Genomic DNA, 27,411 nt, shown 5'->3' with positions numbered 1-27,411 from the left:
GCACATAGTAAATGCTTAACAATACCATAATTATTATTATTATTATCCCAAAAGCTGTCGGTACCATGACTCAGATGCAACACAATAAACAGAATCTTCTCTGAGCAGGTGCTAGGGAATAAATTAGCTAGAAGTTGACCTCATCGAATGTACAATACAGTTTTCTCAATAAGGAGGACATACCTGATCGATTTTTCTTTTCCTTTTTCACCATGTCTGCAGCTGTGTGAAGACCTTTTCTCCCGAATCAATGACACAACCAATGACAATATGTCCTACTCCGTAGAGGTACGGCTCATTTCTCACATGTAACTTTCCGGCTAGCAAAACTCTGAAGAGTGTCTGAAGGGCCTGGCTATAAAAATAGCTGTTCGTATTGCTCTTACTTGTCGAATGAACTATAAGCAATCGTATTTATTGAGTCCTCCTGTGTGCAGAGCCCTGAGCTAAGCGCTTGCAGTATAACAGAGCTGGTAGACACATTTCCTGCCCCCATGAAGCATACAGTCGCTAATGTCCAAGGCCTCCAGTTGTATTTCCAGAAGATACGGTCTACTCACCTTCTCAGTTCATTATCAGAGAGGGTCCCTCACCTGCTTTCAGATCCTGACAAACGATGAGTCTCTGAACTCGTCAGCAGCGCAGACCTGTGACATAGACTGTAGCAGAACTTCAACCTCCTGCTGGGCTGGATTCTCCACTTGTTCTGCCTGAACACATTCCCATCTGTCAACCTACTCCAATTACATATTCTCTGTTTGGCAGGTCAGTTACATGGAGATTTACTGTGAGCGGGTCCGGGACCTCCTGAACCCCAAAAACAAGGGCAACCTCCGAGTGAGAGAACACCCCCTCATGGGGCCCTACGTCGAGGACCTCTCCAAGCTGGCCGTCACCTCCTATAATGACATTCAGGATCTAATGGACTCCGGGAACAAAGCAAGGTACATGGAGTGGGAACATAGGGAGCTGGTTTACCCCACCTTTTCTCTTCTTTCTATTCCCCCCATTTACCATGAGCCTCTCTCTTAGCTTATTGATGCTCCAGTGAAGCCTTACCTTCTGAGGGGTCACATTAACACCCTTTCAGCCTCCACCTCTCTGGCCAAGAAGGGTTATTTGAGATTCGTTTCATCTCTTAGTTCTCTCATCTCTCTCAATTTCTCTCCCTCTTCAAAACCTTATTGGAGGCACATCTCCTCCAAGAAGCCTTCCCAGACTAAACCCCACTTTTTCACATGTCCCAATCCCTTCTGTGTCACCCTGACTTGTTCCCTTTGCTCCTCCCCCAACCCGGCCACACATCACTTATGTACCTATCTGTAATTATATTTACGCACATTGATGTCTGACTCCCTGCCTCTAGACTGTAAACTCATTTGGGCAGGGGATGTCACTGTTTATTGTATTTTCCCAAGAGTTTAGTACAGTGCTATGCTCCAGTGCTCAACAAATAAGATTAAATGAATGACTGAATAAATGAATCTTTAAATTAATGAATGATCACTTTCTAGCTGGAGATCATCATCATCAGTGGTATTTCCCTGTATGCTTATTCTTTGCAGAGCGCTGTCCTAAATAAAGACTTGGGAGGATACAAGAGAATTAGTAGAAATGTTCCCTACGCATAAAGAGCTTACAGTCTAGAGGGGGTGGTCTAGAGATCATGGAGACAACTGGTTCAGTGCCCAGCACCGTAGACTATGATTCAAGGGCATTTGAAAATTCTAGTCTTAGTTCAGCAGAGGATCACTCTGCTGTAGTCCAGGAAAGGGGATTATAATTTGGATCTGTTCAGGAACCGTGTGGGGCAGAGAGGATAAACTGGGCCCCAAGCATAGTTTCCTTTCTGTCCATCCTGCATTGAGCAAACTCTCAACCAACCAACCATTGGTATTTACCGAGCACTTGCTGTGTGTAGACCACTGAGCTAAGTGCTTGGGAAAATGCGATCGAGTTGTTTGACACAGTCCTTGCCCTTGGAGCATTTTACAATCATAGACAGACCTTTAATTTCCACATGCTGGCCCTAGAAAGAGAATAGCAACCAAGAGTGAAATTTGCCTCTACTCTGAAGCCATGCTGTTCAGGATGCTGCCTCACAAGTCTCATTTCCTTAAGGACAAAAGAGGGTCATTTCCAAAGGACCCATCTCATACCATAGATCCTGTCTTAATTCAGAGCTTTCTTTCTAAGTGATTGCAGTCCAACTGCATAGTGAGTTCTGAACCTTGTTCCCTCTAAATTCCTGGAGCAAAGAAAAGCCTACTGACCTGGTTCTTTCCTCTTCCCTCTAAGCCAGGAGCCATTTTTTTGGCCTGAGTTTACCTGGATTGGGAGAGTATATTGAAAGAGATCATACAGTTTGCATGATAGTGGTGCTTACCATGTAAATAATAGATTGCCTACTTATTTGATGCTCTGTTATCAAGAAGATATGGCAAATAATGCTTTGTCTCTGAAACCTGGTGCCCCTACATCTTGGAGCCATTCAACTTACTGTGCCGAGGAAAATTCCTACCTCCAAACAAGGAGCTAAGGTGGAAGTTCCTGTTAAAGTTTGAATTCTCTAATCCAAGTTTGGAAACCATGGACTTATCAATCAGTTAATCATATTTATTGAGTCCTTGCTGTGTGCAGAGCAATAGATAGGTTGTTTTTGAATCAAAAACCTTTTCCAAGACTGGAGTTGGCAAGGCATTTCAGGGCCTCAACCTCTTAGTACTAGGGTGCTATCCACCTTTCTCCAGGGGCATGCCCTGCACTTGAAAGTACCCGGATTTTCATCACGTGAGCAGACATCAGCTTTGTCTGCCCAGAAAAACCTCTTTGCTTTTAAGATAATTTTTTAGTTCAGGAACCTATTTTAGGTCCAAATCTGGCCAAGGCAAAGAGTTAAACATCTACCTTAGATTAGTGGGAACTTCACTAATTTGGAACCGCCTCCGAGTCCGCTCCAAGAAACCTGATGCTTGGTACTGGTGAATGATGTGATAGTCAAGTTGTAGTTCACAATGCTTCCCTCGCCAAGCCTTGCCCGTTTATGCTACTGTCAGTCTGGGCAAGCCTCCAGTGTCCAGAAAGCCTAACGTTTGTCTACTTTACTATGTTGAATTGTGCCCAAATCCACCAGTAGAAAATTCCCTATGGCTAAATGATTAGCAAGTGAGATATCTGTGCTCTCAGGAAGAATCACTGAATTAGGTTTGTCTCAAATCAATGGGATTATCGATCTTCTCTGCCTCTTGGCATGACCTGGTAGAGAGAGAATGCCAAATTTTGCCTTGCCTGTGCCCTGTCTTAGTGAATGAGCCCCTGGAGGGGCCAGTCAGCCACCTCCATACTCAGTTCATGTATCCCAGTCATACCATGATTTGAGCTATGAGCCTGGGCCTCTCTGATCATGTCAGAGGCCCATCCAGAATTTTAATCTTTTCCATTCTCCTTCCCCAACAGGACAGTGGCAGCCACCAACATGAATGAAACCAGCAGCCGCTCCCATGCGGTCTTCAATATCATTTTCACCCAGAAGCGCCACGATGCAGAAACTGACATCACCACCGAAAAGGCATGCTATCGGACCTCCCTTAGTTACTAGGGAGAGGGAAGGGCAGAAAGTGGATTGTTGTTAATATAAAAGAGTGAAAAATCTGATGATAACACTAGATTACAGAGGGTTTGGGTAAATTAGTGTGTGGAAGAGAGATTAGAGGCCCAGATGAGAATGTTGGATGACTCACTCCTAACAATAAGATAGATGTCAAGGAGGGTAACCACTGCATGGTTCTCGTCACCACGGTTAGAGAGAGGACAAAGGGCTGATGAACCATTGTGCTGACCCTATTTTAGTGCATATTTTATGTTCTTGTGTAATTTAACCAGGATTTTTTTTCTAGGAGATGTTTCTGCTCCCTTACTCTTTTTTTCTCTTAAAGAAGAAGGCTTTAAGTCATTAAATTCTATCTCTAAAGGTCTGACCGTGTTCTATTAATGAGGCGCTATATTTGAAAACTTACAGTATTGGAACAAGAGTAATGAGACCCTTGAGTGACCTGGAATAAAGGCTAGGAAAGTTTTTGACATCCTGTAACTGTTGGAGAAGCAGCATGGCTTAGTGGAAAGCGCACGGGCTTGGGCGTCAGAGGATGTGGGTTCTAATCCCGAGTCTGCCACCTGTCTGCTGTGTGACCTTCGGCAAGCCACTTAACTTCTCTGTGCCTCAATTACCTCATGTGTAAAATGGGGATTAAAACTGTGAGCCCCATGTGGAATAAACCGATTACCGTGTATCTGCCCCAGCGCTTACAACAGTATTTGGCACTTAGTAAGTGCTTAATACCACAAGTAACTGTGCTTAGAACAGTACTTGGCACATAGTAAGCACTTAAATAGCATAATTATCATCTAGAATAAACTCTGGACATAATTCTTTCTTTCTTCTTTTATTGGGTTTATGGCTACACCCGGTGCCATGTTGCATTAATGCAGCCACATTCCCAAACTAAACAACTATTCCAACCTTTGAAAAGCCAGGCTAGGGCACTAGGTTTTTGAACTTTTATGACTTTAAAGCTAGAACTTCGTGCTGCTGTGCAACTTCTGGATGCCCGGGGGTTAGTGGTGACTGAAGCTCTTCCTTCCCCACTTAGTTGGTTAGAGAGATATGTCCCTGATCTATATTTCATCCCTTTGGAGACCCATCATCAACCAGTTGGGTTCCTAAACTCTCTGTCTGCCCTGTTTTCAGGTGAGCAAAGTCAGCCTTGTTGACCTGGCTGGAAGTGAACGGGCAGATTCCACAGGTGCGAAGGGCACACGCCTCAAGGTAAGGCAGAGTTTTTTCTTATGGCAATTATTCACTCAGAGTGGAACATGAAATCATCCGGACAACTTTTCCCCCATTAACATTTCATTTTTTCTTTGATTTATTCTTTAAGCCTTATGTTCCTTCTTAGGTTGAAATCACTCACTTTGGAAATTGAATTCTTGTAGTGGAAATGGTTTGGTTTGCATTTGATTCTCCCATTTAAACGTTCTCTTCCTCAAACAGGAAGGAGCAAACATAAACAAATCCTTGACCACACTGGGGAAGGTGATCTCTGCACTAGCTGAAATGGTAAGTTGGATTCAAAAATTATTGAAATTTAGTCAGGACACCAAGGAAGGTGAGATCATCAATTCTGGTGAGCAATGGAGACACTCCCCATCTTGGAAAAGGGAGTAAGTTTGAGTTTTCTGCTAGGTAATGGATCACTGAGGTCTCTGATGAAAATCACAACTTCTGTCCCAGCTGTTCAGTTTCCTGGGTTTTTTTTTTTTTAACCAGGGTTTCTTTCTGTGCCGGGTGAATCCCAATAAAATACTCAACCCTCACATCCGAGGGGTCAGAATCCCTCTGTGGATCCATGCTTTGGAATTCTCCATTTTGGAATTCTCCATTTTAATTAGCAGTGTTGGCGATAGAAGTAATAGAGGGAGAAGCAGCCTGGCCTAATGGGAAGAGCATGGGCTTGGAAGCCAGAAGATCTGGGTTCTAATCCCAGCTCTGCCACCCGCCTGTTATGTGATCTTGGACAAGTCACTTCACTTCTCTGTGCCTCAGTTTCCTCAATTGAAAAATGGGGATTCAATTCCAGTTCTCCCTCCTACTTAGACTGTGAGCCCCATGTGGGACCTGATTATCTTGTGTTTGGCCCAAGGCTTGACATATAGTAAGCACTTCACAATATCACCAAAAAATAGTAGCTCAGTAAGTGTTCAGTAAATACCATCAGAAAGTGCCATTATATTTGGGGAGAGGACAGAGCAATAGAAGCAGAGATAGCTGCCTTCCACCAGATCCCCTCCACTGGACTACTCTCAGAACAACCCTTTTTCCTCCGAGCTTGCTTGTCGTGGTCAAACTGAAACCCAAACAAGATAAGTAACGACTGGCGAGCTATATGTTCCAGAAGCCCCAGGTTTTCCATCGTCCTGAGCTTTCTTGCGCGTCTTCTTTCATGATGTATCATGTTCCTCACCAGTGATAGGTGATTTTTTCTCTCTCTTTTTAACAGGATTCAGGGCCAAACAAGGTATGTGACTTTCTAAAAATTATTTTCCCTTTTTCTAGGATTTGACTTCTCATAAGAATAATTTAGAAAACAAAGGGAGAGGTTTTGAAGACCATCAATATGATCGAGAGAGGAAAACATTAGACTGGGATTCCAGAGGGCTTGTACTACTCCCAAATTTACTACAATCTGTTTTAATTCAGATAAAATCATTTCACCTCTCTGGGCGTTAGGGGCCACCTATCCTACCTGCTCCTCCTTAGCCTTTGAAAACAAACCAAATGTGTGGGATAAACACTAAGAGCCTTGCAAAAAAAGGTATAGAGAAGACTTGGGAACAGGTAGCACAGGGAGACTATGGACTCTCCATCAATCAGTTGTATTTATTGAGGGCTTAATGTCTGTAGAACACTGAATTAAGCACTTGGGAGAATACAGTGGGGCTCAGTGGAAAGAGCCCGGGCTTGGGAGGCAGAGGTCATGAGTTTGAATCCCATTTCTGCCACTTGTCAGCTGTGTGACTTTGGGCAAGTCACTCAACTTCTCTGTGCCTCAGTTACCTCATCTGTAAAATGGGGATTAAGACTATGAGTCCCACGTGGGACAACCGGATTCCCCTGTATCTACCCCAGCGCTTAGAACAGTGCTCTGCACATAGTAAGTGCTTAACAAATACCAACATTATTATTATCATTATTATTATTATTACAGTATAACAGACTTGGAAGGCCGATTTCCCACCAACAGTGAGATTACGGTCCAGAGGCTCCTTCTTGGGAGATATTTAAGTAGGGAAGGGATAGGGTCGGTAGGAAGATGGATTAAATGACCTCTAAAGGTTCCTTTTAGCTGCGATTCCACAGTCATTAAATCAGTACTCTGTAAATCTCCAGGCGGTAGAACCAGTATTTTCGCCAGCCAATGGAACCAAAGACTCCAGTCTCCGGGAAGGATTTTAAAAAGGACATTTGGTCCGGTCCTATGCCTCTAGTCTCATGCTGCTTTGTGGTGGAATGCCTGAAGTAGCCCAAATAGATAACTAGTCTATTCCCTAGTGATCTTGAGAGATGGAGAATACCCAGCTTCTCCAGGCACAGCTTCTCCGTTTCTATGTTTTGTTACCCTGATGGTCAAGAAGCCCTTCCTTATGTTTAACCAAACTCCTACTCTCTGCCGTTTTAATCCCTTACCAAATCCAAAATAATTTCTTTTTAGCCTGCATAGAGATCCTACTGGTCAAGATAGGGCACTGGAAGTCCTCAAAGTCCTAAACTCTCTCTGGATATTTCGGTGGTCAATTCCCCCCACCAATTAGGGATGTCTAAAGCTGCACTGCTAGTTTCAGACCAGTTTTTGAGGGACAGAACGGAGGGAGCTGCTGTGAATTTAAAGTTACCCACCAGGGGATAAAATTGCATGCTAGGCTCAGGTGTGGAGGGAGACGTTCCATAGGTGCAGGGGACTTTCAGAGGTGATTCATAGTAGGGAAAGAGGTGGTGAGAAGCAGCACAACCCACCGGAAAGACCCTGACCTTGGGAGTCAGAGGTCATGGCTTCTAATCCCAGCTCCTCTGCTTGTCAGCTTGGGCAGTGACTTTGGGCAAGTGACTTAACGTCTCTGTGCCTCAGTTACCTCATCTGTAAAATGGGGCTAAAGACTGTGAGCACCATGTGGGACAACCTGATGACCTATCATCCACCTCCCCCCCCCGCGCTTAGAACAGCACTTGGCACATAGTAAGTGCTTAACAAATACCATCATTACTGTTATTATTATTAGTGTCAGAAACAATGTATTTTAATCCCAGCTTTAGCACTTACCTTTTGTGTGATCATGGGCAGGTTACTTTAACTTTTCTGTTCCTCAGTTACCTCATCTGTAAAAGGGGGGTGAAATACTTGTTCTTCCTTTTCCCTTAGACTGTTAGTCCCAGATGGGACAAGGACTGTATCTGACCTGATTATTTTGTATCTACACCAGTGCTTAGTACAGTCCTTGGCTCATGGTAAGCATTTAACAGATATCACAATCATTAATAATTATTATTAGTTGGCTGCAATGTGGGCAGAGGTTCAAGGGATGGGGGCCCGCCATGGGCTCCTTTGTATTTTTCTTCTGTCCCTGGAAAGTGGGAAGAGTCCACTTTGTAGATGCCGGTTTGGATTCTTCAGGGTCTCCTATTGTCTTGCAAAGGACTCGGCGATTTGGTCTCCCTGAATTTTGCTTTCCCCCACAGAACAAAAAGAAGAAGAAAACAGACTTCATTCCATACCGAGACTCTGTGCTGACCTGGCTCCTCCGAGAAAATCTGGGTATGAAAGGCCTCTCTCCTCCTCTTTTCTGCTCAGCCTGTCCCAATTCTGCAGCCACCATCCTCCCATTCCCAGACAACGGGTCTCCAAAGTCATGAGCCCATCTTCAGGCCACTTGCTTGGCCAGGAATTGTCTGGGATGCCTCTTCCTCTTCCCCTTCTCTAAGAGGAGGTCTCCAACCAGAAGAAACCTTTTCTATCCTGTTAAACTATAGAGAGACTATAAAATCCAGACTGTAGTTAGGATTCAGAAGAGAGATTCAGGAAAAAAGCAGCTTCTGGTAAACCCAAATATTGGAGAAGCTCTTCCATGGGGATAAGATCTACAGCCAGAGGGACAGGGCGTGTGGAGAGGCAAGGTAAAGGGAGAAGAGCCTTCAAAGACGAAAGGAAGAAGGGCCTAGGAAGCCACAGGGAAACCGACTTGCACTCTAGAATCCAGTGACTCCTAATCTAAGCCTCCAATCAGTATCTCCTTTAAAGAACAATTAATCAATTCATTGTTACTTTATTAGCATTTATTAAGTACCCACAATATTGAGTGCTCTATAGTGCATCCACATTATGGTCCCTGTCCTCTAGGAATTAACATTCTTAGGTACCATACCTGTTTCTCACCCCATTTCACTCACACACACACATCCACATATAATTACCAAACAACTATGTATTCCTTTTAAGATGTGTTTTGCATTTGGGTTTTGTTTTTCTTATTAGGCATTTCATTTTGATATCTGTCAGCTTGATAGGTGGTGTGGGGGTGGGTGGCGAGGGCTGGGGGGATTCCACAGGGACAGTTGATGATCATCCAGATTGAGGGAAGAGTGTGCCTCCATTTAGAAGCAGTATTTATTTGAGTACCCACTACGTTTTAACTCCTGCCCCAATTTCATCGCTGCAGAAAGGCACCACAAACATTTTTCATGGAGATTTTCATGGGGAACGTTATTGATCTTCTCCCAACAGGGGGTAATTCCCGGACTGCTATGGTGGCCGCTCTTAGTCCTGCAGATATTAACTACGACGAGACCCTCAGCACTTTGAGGTAAGATGTGGGGGGAGAGGGGGGAATTCTCTCATCTATTCAAGTGCTTTCTGAAAAGTCACATGGACTCTATTACCTTGATTTAAAAAACCCACCTCAGCTGGTTTCCCCCAGGATCCCCCTCATTCACAGCTAATTGAAGCTATTGCATGCACCAGAGGACAGCGTTTTGTGTCAGTGCTTTGACTTCTAGGGAACAGGCAGTAGACTCCTAAGAAGTGCTCAATCTTGAAGGATTTGGAGCAGTGGATATGTGAGAGGTAACATTTCCTAGCCCTATCCTCCACCCAGTGCCAGGCTGGGGGCAGGAGAAGGGACATGGGTGGAGAGGCACTAGAGAACAACTTCGCAGTTCAGAAGGCCTCGAACTCAGTTCCAGACATGTTCATTATGCAGGGCTGCCAGGTTGTAACTGAAAGTGTCAACTCTGGGAGCTCCATAGTAATGTTTATTAAGCTACTCTTTGACTTATTCTGGAACCCTGTCCTGGAGATCTGAATCCATTCATTCATACAGCATATTTGAGCACTTTGATACTGAACTATCAAAGGCTATCTTTCAAAATCCATGTTTTTGTGGCGCTGCTGATGACGTGTTTCAATAGAATTCGGATGCTATTTACTGTCAACTGCTATGGCAGTTCAAAGTCTCTGATTCTTTCTACCCTAATTCCTTCTAACACCTGTGGGTCAACACACGACGGCCCAGCCTGGGAAAAACAATTGAGTAGACACTGTCCCGCAGATGATTTGGGGTTCTGCTGACCCATGTCTTGACAATAGCAACAGCTCCTACACCTAGGAAGACCTCAAGAAACACTTGAAGACTTCATAATAATAATAATAATGATAATAGTGCTAGTATTTGTTAAGTGCTTACCATGTGCAGAGCACTGTTCTAAGAGCTGAGGTAGAAAGAGGGTAATCAAGTTGTCCCACATGAGGCTCACAGTTAATCCCCATTTTGCAGATGAGGGAACTTAGGCCCAGAGAAGTTAAGTGACTTGCCCACAGTCACACAGCTGACAAGTGGTGAAGCCGGGATGACAAGTAGAGCTGGTTTTTCTCAGCTAGAAATCACCACTAGCATGGCTGATAGAGCTGCTGATTGGAGAGTCCTCCTCTAGTTGTTAAACACATCTCTCCCTTCCTTAGGTATGCTGACCGGGCCAAGCAGATCAGATGCAATGCTGTGATAAACGAGGATCCGAACAACAAGCTGATCCGGGAGCTGAAGGATGAAGTGGCTCGGCTGAGAGACCTACTGTATGCCCAAGGTCTTGGGGACATCATTGACAGTATGTATTTTGCACCCGTCTCCGATTTGAATTGGCTTCAGGAGGCAGGATGGAGCTCTCTGACTCCCTGCTGACGCTATCCACGCCAATCCCAGAGTCTCTATCAATTCCTGACGGGGAGGGGGAATGCAAAAAGTGGCCTGCCTGGGAAAGTCTAATTTATCCTCGGGCCTTATTGCTGTCTCACTGTTCTATTGCTCTCCCCGTCCTGCTTCCTTCCCACCCCTTTCAATCCTTTGCTGATTCCTAAGAGAGTTTAATGTTTCCTGGACTCTTGGTCTTTTTTCAGCCCCTTCCTTTGATTCTCTGGAGAGTGCTCCCCGACAGTGTCCTGGAAAAACCTGGCTCTATGATTCCTAGCTTAACTCTAGGAAGATATTTTGGTCTCCATCTGAAAATGAGAGGTGCTGTCGAGAGGAGAATCTTCCCTCCTCAGGGACTTAATTTGTTAAAGAACAAGTTTGGGGTTACTCATACGGACTGGAGAGGAAAGAGATTCCCCTAGGAACCAAGATTGAAGAGGGTGAGGGAGGGGGAAATATTTCGGGATTACTCCTGTTCTGAAAAGGTGCCTGACCTGTCAAATTAAGGGCCAAGTCTCTTTCTCTCCTTTCTAAATGAGGGGCTGACTTCGCAGGGTTTGTTTTTTAATCCTATAAAGATAAACCTATTCTTGTTCTGTTTTCTTTGTCTTTCTCACCCACTTCCCTTCCCCACCTCTCTTAGCTAACACTGTTCCAGGAGGACCTAAATGTGTGTATTTTCCGTCGTTGGTATCTCTTTGTGCTTCACTGCTTCTGGGAAACTCGGTCATAGCAAAGGAACATGAGTATAGTTTGGGAAATGGATCCCCAGCCAGACATCTGATAGTCTGTGATCTATTCCCTCACTCGCAGGCTCTGACCCCACCTAAGGAAACTCATTTACCCTTTCAGTTTAGTGAGCTCTCCAGTCTGCTCTGCTTCCTTCTTTTTCCTATTTGGAATAAGGGAGAAGGTCCAGAGATATGACTGGGATAAACTCCACCTGCCTTGATTCTGCCCCATTTTTCCCTTTTCTTAATAATAATACTTGTGGTATTTGCTAAGCACCAGGTGCAAAATACTGTATTAAACACTGGAGTAGGTACAAGGTAATCAGGTTGGATACCATCCCTGATACACATTGGAATCATAATTTAAGAGGGAAAACTGGTATTTATTCTCCATTTTACAGATGAGGAAAGGGAGGAATGGGGAAACTAAGTGAACTGCCTAAGGTCACACAGCCGGCAAGTGGAGGAACCAGGATTGAAACCCAGATCTCTGACTCCAAGGCTCAGGCTTTTTCCACTGGGCCACACCGTCTTGAGAGTCTTGGCCTCCTTGAAGCCCGAGGATGACTCGCAGGAACAGTTGTGCATTTAGCAGCTGAGAATTACGGATGAACACCAGGTCCTTCCTGAAATGTGTCACGTTACTAGTTCTTTTACTATCTTCCCTCCTGACTTCACAGTGGCATCACCCTGGTTGTAGACCAGGAAAAGGGAAACAAGCAAGTAACCGACATTATGGGAAAGAGGTTTAGGCCTTTATGCAGTCATTGCCGCTCAAGTGAGACCGCTGAAGAACCAGGTTCAAAGCCCACTTCAAGTCCTTAAAGAGCATTGAGTCCCTGCAAACGTTTTCTCTTTACAGGTCCGAGCATTCTCCTTTACCCTTTTCCTCCCGGAACTGGGGACAAGGTTTCTCCATGGATATTTTAACGGGACCATGGGGGTACCTCATGCAGTTTGGGGCGGTGAGCTTTGAGGTCAGGAATTTAGGGAAAGACCTCCAGCATCCATTACCAATGACACGTGAGGAATTCCATGGTCCAATTATTACAGTGCTTTCTCCAATCATCATCATCAGTGGCATTTATTAAGTTACTTACTATGTGTAGAACACTGTCTGAACCACTTGGAAGAGTACAGTACAAAGGAGTTGTCAGGCATGTTCCCTGCCCACAGTGAGAGCACAGTCTAGAGGAGAAATCAAACGTTGATATAAATGATTTATAATATATGATTTAAAGACATGTACTGAAGTGCGTATTTTATGGAGGCTGTTGATAATGATGAAAATGGGATCGATGGTATTGATCATAGATAACGGATGAGGATAAGTCAGATTTCAGATGACTTGAAGGGAATTGTCCAGACTGCATAAAGTGCCATTTTAATCGACAGATGGGATAATAATTGGTAAAAGACCAGCTTACAGCTACCCTCTTTCATTCTCTTTTTTTATGGTACTTGTTAAGTCCTCACTATGTGCCAGGCACTCTACTAAGCACTGGGGTAGATGCAAGTTAATCAGGGTGAACACAGTCCATGTCCCATATGGGGCTCACAGTCTCAATCCCCATTTTACAGATGAGGTAACTGAGACACAGAGAAGTGAAGTGACTTGCCCCCAGTCACACAGCTGACAAGTGTCTTCCTGACTTCCAGGCCCATGCCCTATCCACTAGACCACGCTGAATCTCTCCATCTCTCTGTTTCGTTTGTTCATTTCCACTCTTTCAGAGAATCCACATTATTCACTTAGCGTCCACTGTGAACTGAACACTGTCCTAGGAGCTGTGGGAGTTACAGAGAGCAACTCTCAGTCCTTGGCCTCAAGGAGATTTCAGTCTAATGGTCCGCAGCCAAACCATTCGCTGTGGGCAGGGAACACATCTACCGACTCTGTTATATCGTACTTTCCCAAGAGCTTAGTGAAGTGCTCTGCACAGAGTGGGCATTCCATAAATACGATTGATTGATTACTGAAGCAGAAGAGGTGAGAGACCACTAAGTAGATGTCACACAACATGCTGCATACTCTGGCCACCTTAGCTGGGGTTTGAGCCTAGCCTTCCAACGGTGGAAGGAAGATTTTCTCATCTTTCTCCAACCCAGACACAAGCAATGTCATTTGTTTTTCCAGTAAACCCGGGGAAAATTTTTCCATGCTGTAATCATGTTTACTGCCGCTTCCGCTGCTGTGGTTTGCTTCTGCTAGGACTGGGATGGCTATTGGTTCAAGTATCTGACTAACTCACTGCTACTAACCAATGATCTAGTACTGGTGTGTATATTTTACTGCCTTTCTACTATTAGCGGAGGTGCAGTTGCTGGCTGTAGGTAAAAGGAGTGTCGGGCTACCTAGAGGAGCCGCGTTAGACTTACGCATTTCTGAGGTTCCTGTAGCTGTCGATCGCATGGTGGAAGGTGTTGCATTCTGTGTCTTTTGTGTGTCAAAGAATTGTAAACATTTGAGATGATTGCTAAAGGGTAGAGCTAGAATCTACATCAGGTAGGCACACAAGTCCAGTCTGAGATTTTCCTATCCCAAGAGAACTATACACCGCATTAGTGAGTACCTACCTCAACTTACTGTGTTATTCAAAAGAGAGGGAGAAAAAAAAATGAACTGGATTCTGGTGTAAATTTGCAGCACTCCTGAATCTTATTTTCTTGTTAAAAAAAAAAAGGATCTGGATTGGATTTTTGTGCTCATCTGAACTGGATGGTAGCACAGCCCTGATATAACTCTTTAAAAGTGCATGGTGAAGTGGACTTTACTGTGGGTGTGGGTCAACGGGCCGGCTCCCCAAAGAGTCAAAGCAACTCGGGGCAGGAAAAGAGTAGCAAATGCTTTAAAGGAAATGGGAGTCTAGCACTTGGAAAGTTAGGGAAAAAATCTTGACTATGCTGGTTCTGAAATTATTTATTTATTTCATTTATGTATTTATGTATGTATGTATTCATTTACTTATTTATTTATTTCATGGTATTTGTTAAAGGCTTTCCGTGTGTCAGGCACTATGTTCTGGGTAGATACAAATTAATCAGATTGGACACAGTCCATGTCCCACATCGGATTCACAGTCAGAATCCCCATTTTACAGACGAGGTAACTGAAGTACAGGCAAGTGTAATGACTTGCCCAAGGACATGCAGCAAGCAAGTGGGAAAGCTGGGTTTAAAACCCGGGTCATTCTGACTTCCAGGCCCCTGCTCTATCCAATGAGTTACTGGAGGAATAATAATGATAATGTGGTATTTGTTAAGTGCTTCTTACGTGCCAAGCACTGTTCTAAGCTCTGGGGTAGTACAAGTTAATTAGGTTGGACACAGTCCCCGGTCCACACTTGGCTCATACTCTTACTCCCCATTTTTTACAGATGAGGTAACTGAGGAACAGAGAGGTTAAGTGACTTGCCCAAGGTCACACAGTAGACATGTGGCAGAGCCAGAATTAGAACCCATGACCTTCTGACTCCCAGGCCCGTGCACTTAAAGAAAAGTTAGCAATGTAGAGGGGAGATGTTAGTGAAATGGAGTGATCTATCCTTAAACAATAGGATGGGGGTCAAGGAAGGTAGGATCACATGTTTCTTCCAAGCATCTCTTTGGCCTGGCCCAGCCACCATTTTGTTTATACTCTTAGTAGCATATCAAATGAGTGTAAATTACTAGAGCAGTTGCTGAGTAGGTAGGAAACAGAAGCTCAACCCACCGACCATAAATAAAATGAAATATTGGGTAAAGAAAAATGGTGACCCACAAAGAAGGAATGGATGATATTTCAGTTGGGAGCCAATTCTTATGCTCTTTCGTTTCATTCATTTATTCAGTCTTATTTATCGAGTGCTTACTGTGTGCAGAGCACTGTACTAAGTGCTTAGAAAGTACAGTTTAGCAATAGAGACAATCTCTGCCCAAAGGGGGGAGACAGACAACAAAACAAGTAAACAGGCATCAATGGCATCAATAGAATTATAGGTATATATGCATCAAAACAAGTAAATTTCCCCAATCTTTAGTTTCTTTTACTGCTTGTCTACCCTAATAGTCTGTAAGCTTCTTGAGGGCAGGAATCGTGTCCACCTTCTCTATTGTATTGTACTCTTCCAAGTACTTACTGCAGGGCTCTGCACACAGTAAGCACTCAGATACCGTTGATTAATCATTTATAGATACAGGGGAGGAGGTCGTGGACGAGCAATCGATCAATGATATATATTTTATAGTATTTATTGAGCGCTTACTTTGCAAGGCACACTGAACGAAGTCCTGGGGCAGATACGAGTTAGTCATGATGGACACAGTCCACATCCCCATTTTACAGATGAGGTAACCGAGACATAGAGAACTGAAGCGACTCAACCGAGGTCACACAGCAGATCAGTGGTGGAGCCGGAATTGTAACCTAGTTCCTTTCGACTCCCAGGTCCACGCTCTACCCATTAGGCCACGCTGCTTCTCATTGAGGGCTTTCCAGGTGCAGAGCGCTGTACCAAGTACTTGCGAGAGTACAGTGCCGTGGAGTCGGTAGACACGATCCCTTCCCTCGTGGCCAAGGGATGAAGGACAAGGGTGAGGCCTCTCTCAGTCTGAAGAGTGACAGAAAAGTTGGCATGGGTTCACGGTGAGGCAGTGAAGACCCAGCCCAGATTGAAGTGCTGCCCTCGAATTGTCGGTCTGAGAGAAGGTGGCTTGGAAATTGAGCGAGTGTCCCAAAGGCAACCTAGGAAAAGAACTCTCCTCACTAAATTAGGAAGTGATGGCAGTGTGAAGCATTCTACTGCCGATGATGATTTCTGATGGTAAAGAACCTGGAGCTTGCCATTGCATTGAAGGCCCACGTTTGGACGACAGGGCAGCGGTAGATATACTCGTTAGGAACCAGAGTGTAGCTAACCGATGAGGAGGTGTAGCTAATACGCTCAGCGCGGCTGTCGGAGAAGGCGGTGTGGCTGCCCAGTGTTACCATTGCTGAAAGTAGTTGGCACAGACATGTCGATGGATCTACTCTGCAGACACGTATTGCTCCATAAGTGCTTTTAGGCATTCAGCATATGCGTATTCTTGGTTTGGATTTCTAGCATTCTCCTCACCTCACCTTGTTGCTTTTTCCCAACTATGTATTTCTTTTCTCTGCCTTCTCTCTTCTTTCCTATCTCTCTCCCTGTCCCCTCTTTTCCCTTCCCCCACCGTAGACGTGTCCGACTTTGAGAACAATAATGGTAATCCTAGCCTGGCAGACTTGAGTCAACGCCCTGACAATCTCTCCACAGTGACCAACGCCTTAGTGGGGATGAGCCCCTCGTCCTCCCTGTCAGCCTTATCCAGTCGCGCTGCCTCCGTTTCCAGCCTCCACGAACGCATGATGTTTGCTCCGGGCAGCGAAGAGGCCATTGAGAGACTCAAGGTGAGTGTGGCGGAAGCTTAGGCCGTGCAGCTTGACCCTCGTTTGGTTTGACTTTTTCTCACACGCCTCAGCGATTCATTCATTCAGTTGTATTTACAGAGCACTTACTGTGTGCAGAGCACTGTACGAAGTGCTTGGGAGAGTACGATGCAACAATAAACAGATACATTCCCTGCGCCCAGAGAGCTTACGGTCTACAGGATCCGAACTAAAAGCAACAGTCTTTCTCTCCCTTCAAGAAACAAAGTTCTTGAAGCTCCTGGTGGTAGCAAAGGAGGGTCCTGAAGAATACAAAAATTCGAAATAACAAGCAGACCTGTTTTGGAAAAAGATTTCTAAAAACGAAATCTCTGGTCCTTAAAACCCGTTACCACCCTCACCCTTACGGAACCAAGTTCTCTCCTGACAACCACCCCACGTCCTATTACTCTTATATAAATGGGGTATGACCAGAGTGCAGTGCTGGGCTACGACTGGGTGTCTTGTGAGTTCCTGTTGATGACATCGACATTCACACGGATCACAACTTCTCCCTGCGTCCAGAATACACTCTGAATTCACCCAGAAACCCAGAGTCCAGTGAAACGTAAGAGATGCTTAATAGAGAGTACAGGAAGGGTTTTTTAGCTTTAAATCCAGATTTCTCTAAGTGCCCAAGTTTGCCCAAGTGCTCTTCCATTTTCTTTTCCCGATGATTCCTTCACAAGATTGAGGTTTACTGACATTGACCCTTACCAGGAAAACACCCTATTGACTCATATTGTTTATCTTCTACTCAATCAATCGGTTGCATTTATTGAGTACTTACTGCTTGTAGTGCACTGTACCAGCGTTGAGAACACTGCTTCAGCACTTAGAACAGTGCTTTGCACATAGTAAGTGCTTAACAAATGCCATCATTATTATTATTATTACTAAACACTTGGGAGAGTACAATACAACAGAGTCGGTAGACACGTTCCCTGCCCGCAACGAGTTTACAGTCTCAACCCATCCTCTTTCTTTTCCCATTTCTTTTTGATTTTCTTTTGTCCCATTAACTTCCTAACTCTCTGCCTTCTTTTTTTAATGGTATTTGTTCATTCATTCAATCGTATTTACTGAGCACTTACTGCCTGCAGAGTGCTGTACTAAGTGCTTGGAAAGTACAGTTCAGCAACAAGTAGAGACAATCCCTTCCCACAAGGGGCTCACAGTCTAGCGCTTACTATGTGCCGGACACTGTTACTAAGCAGGAGAGCAGATGCAAAATAATGGGTTGGGCACAATCCCTGTCCCACATAGGGCCCTCAGTCTTCGTCCCCGTTTCACATATAAGATAACCGAAGCACAGGGAAGTTAAGAGAGTTGCTCGGAGTCCCACGGCTAAAAAGTGGAGGAGCCAGGATTAGAATCCAGGTCCTCTGATTCATTCATTCATTCATTAGTATTTATTGAGCGCTTACTATGTGCAGAGCACTGTACTAAGCCCTTGGAATGTACAAATCGGCAACAGATTCCCAAGCCCTGCTCTTTCCACTGGGCTATATTGCTTCTTTTGTCTTTCCAGTGATCCGGGTCTGGGTCTGGGTCAACCTCTCTCCCATCACTCCTTTTTCTGAGCCTCCTGCTCAGGCAGAAGGCGCTGACTTTGTTCCATTGTTTTATCTACCAGGAGACCGAGAAGATCATTGCTGAACTGAATGAGACCTGGGAGGAGAAACTGCGCAGAACAGAAGCAATCCGTATGGAGAGGTGAGTGCTTAGGAGCCACCTTTGATGATCACTCTGGATCTTGTTTATTCATCAAGTCCTCTGACTTAAGACTCCAGGCAAAGAAGAAGCAGCATGACCTAGTGAATAGAGCACGTGCCTGGGAATCAGTAGGACCTGGATTCTAGTCCTGCCTCCTCCACTTGTCTACTGGGTGACCTTGAGCAAGTCACTTAACTTCTTTTTGCCTCAGTTACCTCATCTGTAAGACTGTGGGCCCCACGTGGGACAGGGACCGTGTCCAACCTGATTAACTTGTATCTACCCTAGCGCTTAAAATAGTGCCTGATATATAATGCTTAACATATACCATAAAAAAAGAATGCTGTCTCCTCTATAAGAGGGGAGTTAGAATTCTACAACACTGGATAGTATTTGACATGACAAAGGGATGTGGGATCTAGTCACTGATTATTTATTCAATCCTCCCTACACCCAATCCCAGTAAGTTGAGATAATATTATTACCAATTAATAGATTGCTAGGGAAACTGAGACAGAAAGATAAAGAGGATAAAGTGGCTTCCCCAGGCCTGAGGCGGAGCCGAACATAAAACAGGTGAGCTTTACCTGTCCAGGTCGGTTTAAGAACGGGGCCGCATCAGGAAGGGCTAAATTGGAATCTCGTGGGTCTGTCGAACTTTGAGTCTCTGCAGACTTGGGCAGATTTCACAGGAGCACAGGGGCACAGATTTCACAGGGACAGATTTCAAAGAAGAGGGCTTTCAGGAAACAAAGACCACCTGAGGCGAAGGGGGACATTGTGGACTCCTGGTATCATCTGTGGCTGAAGATGCCATACAACCAGGTGGGAGAAAGGTTATTCACATCAGAACCCCTCCCCACCTTCTCCTCCCCTCTTTCCCTCCCCACCCCCCCCACCATCTTGGTGCCTCTGGCTTGGTTCTCTTCTTCAAGGCTACGAAAAACCTCCACCTGATACTGCTTTAATATTACTTTTGCCCGATGCTGAGCTCTGAAGCAGTCAGGGTGTGTACTGTGCTTATCCTGCACTTAGCAGTTTCCCCTGAAATCATGCTGTCTGCAGATTCCTCAGATGAACTCAGATTCATTTATTCAATTGTATTTATTGAGTGCTTCCTGTGTGCTCTGCACCATACTAAGCACTTTGAAAGTAAATTTGGCAACAGATAGAGACAATCCCTACCCAACAACGGGCTCACAGTCTAGAAGGGGGAGACAGACAACAAAACAAATACACAGGTACAAGTAGACAGGCATCACTACCATCAAAATAGATCAATGGAACCATAGATAAATGCACATCATTAATAGAATAGAGCAATAAATATGTACAAATAGATACAAGTCCTGTGGGTAGGGGAAGGAGGTAGAGCAGAGGGAGGGAGTAGGAGCGATGGGGCGGGGAGGAGGAGCAGAGGGAAGGGAGGGCTCAGTCTGGGAAGACCTTCTGGAGGAGGTGAGCTCTCAGTAGGGCTTTGAAGGGGAAAGAGAATTAGTTTGGTGAATGTGAGGAGGGAGGGCAATCCAGGCCAGAGGTAGGACGTGGGCCAGGGGTCGATGGTGGGAAAGGCGGGAATGAGGCACAGTGAGGAGGTTAGCGGCAGCAGAGGAACGGAGAGTGCGGGCTGGGCTGTAGGAGGAGAGAAGGGAGGTAAAGTAGGAGGGGGCAAGGTGATGGAGAGCTTTGAAACCAAGAGTGAGGAGTTTTTGCTTCATGTGAAGGTTGGTAGGCAACCACTGGAAATTTTTGAGGAGGGGAGTGACATGCTCAGAGCGTTTCTGCAGAAAGATACTCCGTGCAGTGGAGTGAAGTATAGACTGAAGTGGGGAGAGACAGGAGGATGGGAGATCAGAAAGGAGGATGATGCAGTAATCCAGTCGGGATATGATGAGAGATTATACCAGCAAGGTAGCAGTTTGGGTGGAGAGGAAAGGGCGGATCTTGGCGATGTTGTGAAGGTGAACCTGGCAGGTTTAGTTGATGGATTGGATGTGTGGGATGAATGAATGAGAGAGCAGAGTCAAGGATGACACCGAGGTTGCGGGCTCGTGAGACGCGAAGGTTGGTAGTGCTGTCCACAGTGACAGACAAGTCAGGGAGAGGACAGGGTTTGGGAGGGAAGATAAGGATCAAGGGAATAACTTCCATCCCTAAAAGAGAGCACGGCATCTCTTTATTTTCATGCTGGATGTACCTCTCCCCCAGGCCCCTGGTGAAAAAACTCTCTTCCTGTTTCTTGAGTTTGTATAACCTCTCTAGTTCTCACTTCCTGACCCAGTTCCACCCCTTGAAACTGGTTGTGCTCAAGCTGATATCATCAGGTGAGTGTTGAGTGTATTATGCAGATGGAATTCTTCTGGAGGGGGTCTTGGGGGAGCTAAGTGCTAGTGGCTAAACTCCAACCTAATGAATATTAAGGGTCCCTCCTGACCTGGACAACACTATCACACTCAGATCTGGGATTAATTCAAGAACAGTAGTTGAGATCCGATCCCTGTCCCATCTAGGGCTCTCAGTCTAAGCATTCATTCATTCCAACATATTTATTGAGCACTTACTGTGTGCAGAGCACTGAACTAAATGCTTGGGAGAGTACAATATAACCATAAACAGGTACATTTCCTACCATCAACACAGAACAGTAAGAATGACTGTGAGCTTGATGTGGGCCGGGACTGTCTCTCTTTATTGCTGTATTGTACTTTCCCAAGTGCTTACTACAGTGCTCTGCACGTAGTAAGTGCTCAGTAAATACGATTGAATGAACAAATTACACATAAAAAAAGCAAAAATAGCAAAATGAAGATAAAATAATTTAAATTAAGACTTTTGAAAAAAACGAAAATTAGTAGCTAAGATAGTAGTTGGAACGGGAGATCCTTGGGCCTCCACATTGCTTCTCACAACTGTTCTCAGTTGCGATGGCATAAAATTTGCCCTGGTGCCATCTACCTTTAGTAATTCTCAAACACTTCCACAGCTCCTTCTGCAGCCAAGAGAACACAAATCTCCTGCAGAAGACATATGCGGAAACACCGATTACCGCAAAATCCTTAAGAAAAGGGAGAGAGAAAGTAGAATGCATTTCTGATTCGTCTTCTGCCTGACTTCCTTTAGTCCTAAAATTGTTTATGGTAGGACCCAGGTCCAAGGTCAGTGTAAATTTTCTTGGCTGCTCCTCTTCCCCTAGCCTGGACCATCCCCTAGCTGATTTTGTTGACCAGTTCTGCCCCTTCTCCCCATGCTGAGCATAGAATCGCAGTCTACGGAGAACTTGATTTTTTTTTCTGTTTTCTCAGAGAGGCCCTGCTGGCTGAAATGGGCGTGGCCATGAGAGAAGATGGAGGTACTCTGGGGGTGTTCTCTCCTAAAAAGGTAAGGCTCCTTAACTACTCTTTCCGGAATCTATCAGATCCCATACAACAAAATGTCAGATTTCCTGAGGTGTTACCTTTGGACATATTTAGAGAACTTTGTATTTTACAGGATTGCTCTCCCATTATTGCTCAGTAAATCCTCAATAAGGATCATGTGAGGGACTGTTATCCCTAATTACCGATGGGAAAAATGGAGGTCACAATTTGAGGCTTCAAAATCCTCTACTGTAGTGCTGCTACGTTAGTAACTAGGATATCTGCTGCTTTTATCCATTCAGATCAACTGAACCCTTATATTGGGCTCTTTTCAAGCATTTCTCAGGTTTCCCTAAGGGATTCAGGAGGGGTTTGAGTATCTCAGCAGAAACTCCCTTCTAATGAGTCAGTGACTGAGTTTGATTAAAATTTAGAAGTTCAAGTTTGGGGGATTTGCTCTGCACACCAAATCATAGCTCTTTTGGGAGACGGGCTACATCAAAAAGTCATTTTCAGGACTGGAGAAATGACCGCAAGAATATTTCACAGCCCATAAATGGTCCTTTGCATTGGTCATTGATATGAGTTCTCAAAAGTAATTTTAAAAATCGTCCCAGTGAAATTTCTCAACGAGCAGAAGAGCCTGCCCCTTGTAAAATGAAGGGAAAGAAGATCAGAAGCATTAAACCTCTAGATGTTTCCCTCTAGGAATCAGTGATGCAAACAGTAGAACAATGGAAATGGCTATGGAGGCTGCCCAGGCCCCTTCAGGTTTGTTTATGGTTACTTTTGCCCGAGGGTGTTCATTTGACTGAAATTCCCCTTTCCAGAATGAAGGTTCTTGTCCTTTTTTTAAAATGGTATTTGTAAAGCACTTACTATGTGTCCTGTGGTGTACCACTGTGAGGGTATATTCAGGGTAATCAGGTTGGACACAGTCCATGTCCTCTGTGGGGCTCACAGTCGTAGCCCTAATTTACAGAGTTGGTAACCGAGGCACGTAGCAGACAAGTGGCAGAACGGGGATTCGAACCTAGTTCCTCTGACTTCCAGGCCTATGCTCTTTCCACTAGGCGATGCTGCTTCCCTAAAAATGTCGACTGTGGGCAAGTCACTTAACTTCTCTGTGCCTCAGTTCCCTCATCTGTAAAATGGGGGTTAAGACTGTGAGCCCCACGTGGGACAACCTGATTCCCCTGTGTCTCCCCCAGCGCTTAGAACAGTGCTCTGCACATAGTAAGCGCTTAACAAATACCACCATTATTATTATTATTCCCTGAAAAATGTCATAAAGATTAAAGAAATGAGAGAGACTCCTGTCTCCATCCATTATGTAGTGCTGCTTGAGCTCCATCATTCACTTTCGTTGTCCTGGTCTTTATTCAGTTATTCATTCGTTCAATAGTATTTATTGAGCTCTTACTGTGTGCAGAGAACTGTACTAGGTGCTTGGAAAGTACAATGCATGCAGCATGAAGAGAGCCCATCTCCACCCATGACGGGCTTACACTCTAGAGAGAGAGAGACAAAGTACAAGTAAACAGGCATCAATATAAATAAATAGAATTATAGATATATACATATATACCACCGCGCTGTGGGGCGAGGAGGGGCGGGTGGGGGAAGAGCAACTTCTTGATCCTCCTGATCCATACTGTGTCAGGAAAGCAATTACTCCTGATTGCTCTGACTGTTCATTTCCACAGTCCATTATCTTTTTTTTTTTTATGGTTTTTTTAAGGGTTTACTATGTGTTGAGCACTGGATGAGAGATAAACTAGTCAGATTGGACTCAGTCCATATCCAACAGAGGGCTCATAATCTTAATCCCCATTTTACAGATGAGGTATCTGAGGTGCAGAGAAGCTAAGTGACTTGCCCAAGTTCACATTGCAGACATGTGGTGGAGCTGGGATTAGGGTCCAGGACCTCTGAAACCCGAGATTGCCGGACCCCAAAGTGGCTGGGGAATAGGACTGGCAGTTAGAAAAGCAACAATAATAATAATAATAATAATAACTGGGGTATTTGTTAAACGTTTATTTTGTGCCAGGCACTGTTCTAAGCGTTGGGGTAGATACAAGCTAATTGGGTTGGATACACTCCCTGGCCTACATAGGGTTCACAGTCTTAATCCCCATTTTACAGATGAGGGAACTGAGGCACAGAAAAGTTAAGTGACTTGCCCAAGGTCACGCAGCAGACAAATGGCAGAGCCGGAATTAGAACCCAGGTCCTTCCGATTCCCAGGCCTGTGCTCTATCCTCAAGGCCATGCTACTTCTCTCCAAGGTTGTAGCATTGAAGTTATATCTGATCTGATTATCTTGCATCTCTCCCAGCGCTTAGCACAGTGCTGAATACCTACCATAACGATAACTTTTATTATTTTAAAAATATACCGTTTCCTTGAATAGAAAGAGAGTGGAAGGGGAATGCAGAGCAAATGTGGGGGCACTTCAGGGGGCTGGAAAGGGAGACAGGAAAGCTGAGGGAGAGGGAAGGGTTATTCCCACGGAGAATTCTCAAAGTAGAAACTGGAGAGACGATGAAATGATTTCCGCTGGGTTAATGTAAAAAATTGAGAAGATAGACTCCTTCCCTTTAGTAGAAACGATTTGACTCGGGAATAGAGAGTCTGAATTAAAGACGAGACCCGGGTGAATAGAAGGCATTTTTCTGATTTCATTTCCATTCTGGGGACTTGGGTTCCTGGAATCCTCAATTCACCTTAAATAGGATCCGAGAATTAAGCCAGTCCTAAAGGATAAGGGCTAGAGGAGGCAGTACCACGTAAGTGGTTCTTTATCAGGCTTCTCTGAGTCCTGCCGGTAAATTACCATTACCAAGCCTAAATATAAAGGACAGACATAGCCAAAGGCCCCCTCATTTGTTCACATTCTACCTCCTCGGTTTTCCTCCTTCATTAGGGGAAGCGGCGTGGCTCAGTGGAAAGAGCCTGGGCTTCAGAGTCCGAGGTCATGGGTTCGACTCCCGGCTCTGCCACTTGTCAGCTGTGTGACTGTGGGCGAGTCACTTAACTTCTCTGGGCCTCAGTTGCCTCATCTGTAAAATGGGGATTAACTGTGAGCCTCACGTGGGACACCCTGATTACTCTGTATCTCCCCCAGCGCTTAGAACAGTGCTCTGCACATAGTAAGCGCTTAACAAATACCAACATTATTATTATTTCTCTCTCTCTGTATTCCCTCCCATCTTCCCTCTTGCCTTTTCTCTCGTTAGTCACCAAACAGATAATCTGGTTCTAACCTCCAAGGGATCAGATGCGTATTTGAAACGGCAAAACCCTGTTACACGTAAAAAAGAGATTTTTTCCTCTGATTTTGTGCACTCTCAAGGTGGAACAACAATACCTCAGGGAGTGTCAGAAACCAAGGGTTTCTCTTTGTCACGATTAGGGTTTTAGGGTTAAAAAGACTCAACAGAGGCTCAAGTTGTAGAACTCCGATACAGTCCGTGTTTAATTCTTGCATGATGTAAAGCAGTGTGGCCAGCAGAGATGAGCCGATCATGCAGAGCCACTGAACCCTACCGAACAGTGGACCGGCGAGCAACGTTTTCGTTATAATCATTTGTTTCTGTTTAATTTTCTTTAATGTATTTTTCTGTTTATATTTGTCTAGACTATTCGAGTTGTCTCTTTCCATTTCGTTTTTTAGCCCCTGCTGATTAGACCCCAGGATTTATTCCTAGAGAGTGTTGGGGTGTATTCTCCAAGGCAGGTTGGTGTGGGAGTGCACTGGAGTGGTAAAAAGGGTTAACTACCTTTGAGTTACCCCAAGGGGTGGAAACTCACCCAAGTTCTCCTGTTGGTGGCTAAAGCAATTCAATCGGAGGTATTCAAATGAGCTGCAGCTAAAAATCAGAAATGCGAGATGAGATTTTTAAAAAGGGGCATGAAGACTTCCAAAACTGTCCCATTCCTTCCCTCAGTTTCCACTCAGAGGAAGGACGAAGGGGAGTTTTCATCCCTTCAGAGTTTCTGCCCTCTTGTCTCTTCTTGTTCCTCTGCATTACCTCTCTGGCGTACAGCGGAGAGGGAGGTTTGGCAGACCCTGAGTGCCTGAGTACACGGGCAGAGTGTCTCTTGGGGATCTCGAGTGCAATTTCTTTTGAAATGGTTCTCAATCAGAAAATCTTGCACTGCTTAGGAAGCATAATAGGACTTTTAAGTCCAGTGTGCACTCAGGCTAGAAGCATTTTTCAGGCTTTTTTAAGAACAAAAAAGTAGATTGATAAATCATTTTCTAAATTTCTCATGTGCCACAAATTAACCATCCCAAATGGCCACCACTGAGAAGTGATTGAGTTCCACCTCCGATTTCTCTCTTCCCTGCTGGAAGCCACCTCTGCCATCAGGATAAATGGAAGGCCTGGATTGTTGGGAAAGTGTGGTTTGGTTCAGGAGAGAGATTGGGTCTAATGTGTTGGTTTAATTTGACATACTCATAAGTCGCTATGAGGCTTCCTATTAAGACATTTCCCAATTCAGGTGCTAGAACAGTGCAAGCTGTTTCCTTTAACACGGCAGAATGGGAAAGGGCACTGGGTTTAGAATTGGTGGGTATAATAATGTTGGTATTTGTTAAGCGCTTACTATGTGCCGAGCACCGTTCTAAGCGCCGGGGTAGATACAGGATAATCAGGTTGTCCCACGTGAGGCTCACAGTCTTCATCCCCATTTTACAGATGAGGGGACTGAGGCACAGAGAAGTTATGAGGTACAGAGTGTGGAGTAGAGAAAACTAAGTCTATAACCCATGCATGAGTAAGCATTAAAGAACACCACTGTCCACCTGAATATTTTTCTCAGTTATATTACAAAAGTTTACTATTCACAGCCAGCTCATAATAAAATACTTTAAAAAAAAAAATCCATCCAAAGACATTATGACTGAGTACTCCTACCCATGACCTGGGATAAAGGGAAAAGTCAACAGCAGGCAGAAGGAGGAATCTAAGGGAACAGGAGACATCAATAGTATTAATGAGAAGCGGCGTGGCTCAGTGGAAAGAGCACGGGCTTTGGAGTCAGAGGTCATGGGTTCGAATCCCGGCTCGGCCACTTGTCAGCCGGGTGACTTTGGGCAAGTCACTTCACTTCTCGGTGCCTCAGTTACCTCATCTGTAAAATGAGGATGAAGACTGTGAGCCCCACGTGGGTCCACCTGGTTCCCCTGTGTCTACCCCAGCGGTTAGAACAGTGCTCGACACATAGTAAGCGCTTAACAAATACCAACATTATTATTATTACTATTATACACATGCTTTCATAGTAGACCTTTGAACTGTATTTCAGTAGAAAAGATGGACAGTGATAATAGCGTTGGTATTTGTTAAGCGCTTACTATGTGCCGAGCACTGTTCTAAGT

The 27,411-nt window shown here is 44.7% G+C and overlaps 1 protein-coding gene across 24 annotated transcripts in view; it reads left to right on the top strand.

Annotated features, from left to right (window-relative positions):
* Nucleotides 1–27,411, top strand: part of KIF1A (kinesin family member 1A) — a 158,995-nt gene that overhangs the window by 44,386 nt on the left and 87,198 nt on the right. For 12 of the 24 annotated variants that reach the window (XM_016228024.3, XM_007669272.3, XM_007669276.3 and 9 more), the window contains exons 5-17: nt 223–288; nt 766–944; nt 3,457–3,568; nt 4,748–4,825; nt 5,051–5,116; nt 6,057–6,074; nt 8,291–8,366; nt 9,333–9,411; nt 10,566–10,708; nt 11,435–11,461; nt 16,718–16,929; nt 18,584–18,663; nt 21,966–22,041. In XM_016228024.3, coding sequence (XP_016083510.1) covers nt 223–288; nt 766–944; nt 3,457–3,568; nt 4,748–4,825; nt 5,051–5,116; nt 6,057–6,074; nt 8,291–8,366; nt 9,333–9,411; nt 10,566–10,708; nt 11,435–11,461; nt 16,718–16,929; nt 18,584–18,663; nt 21,966–22,041 — 1,212 coding nt within the window. The remainder of the gene's footprint in view (nt 1–222; nt 289–765; nt 945–3,456; nt 3,569–4,747; nt 4,826–5,050; nt 5,117–6,056; nt 6,075–8,290; nt 8,367–9,332; nt 9,412–10,565; nt 10,709–11,434; nt 11,462–16,717; nt 16,930–18,583; nt 18,664–21,965; nt 22,042–27,411) is intronic. The other 12 variants (XM_007669296.3, XM_001513735.4, XM_001513790.4 and 9 more) reach the window with 2 other exon arrangements.

Source organism: Ornithorhynchus anatinus, chromosome 7, assembly GCF_004115215.2.
Source record: "Ornithorhynchus anatinus isolate Pmale09 chromosome 7, mOrnAna1.pri.v4, whole genome shotgun sequence".
Taxonomy (NCBI): Eukaryota; Metazoa; Chordata; class Mammalia; order Monotremata; family Ornithorhynchidae; genus Ornithorhynchus; species Ornithorhynchus anatinus.
This window is presented reverse-complemented; position numbering and strand designations above follow the sequence as displayed.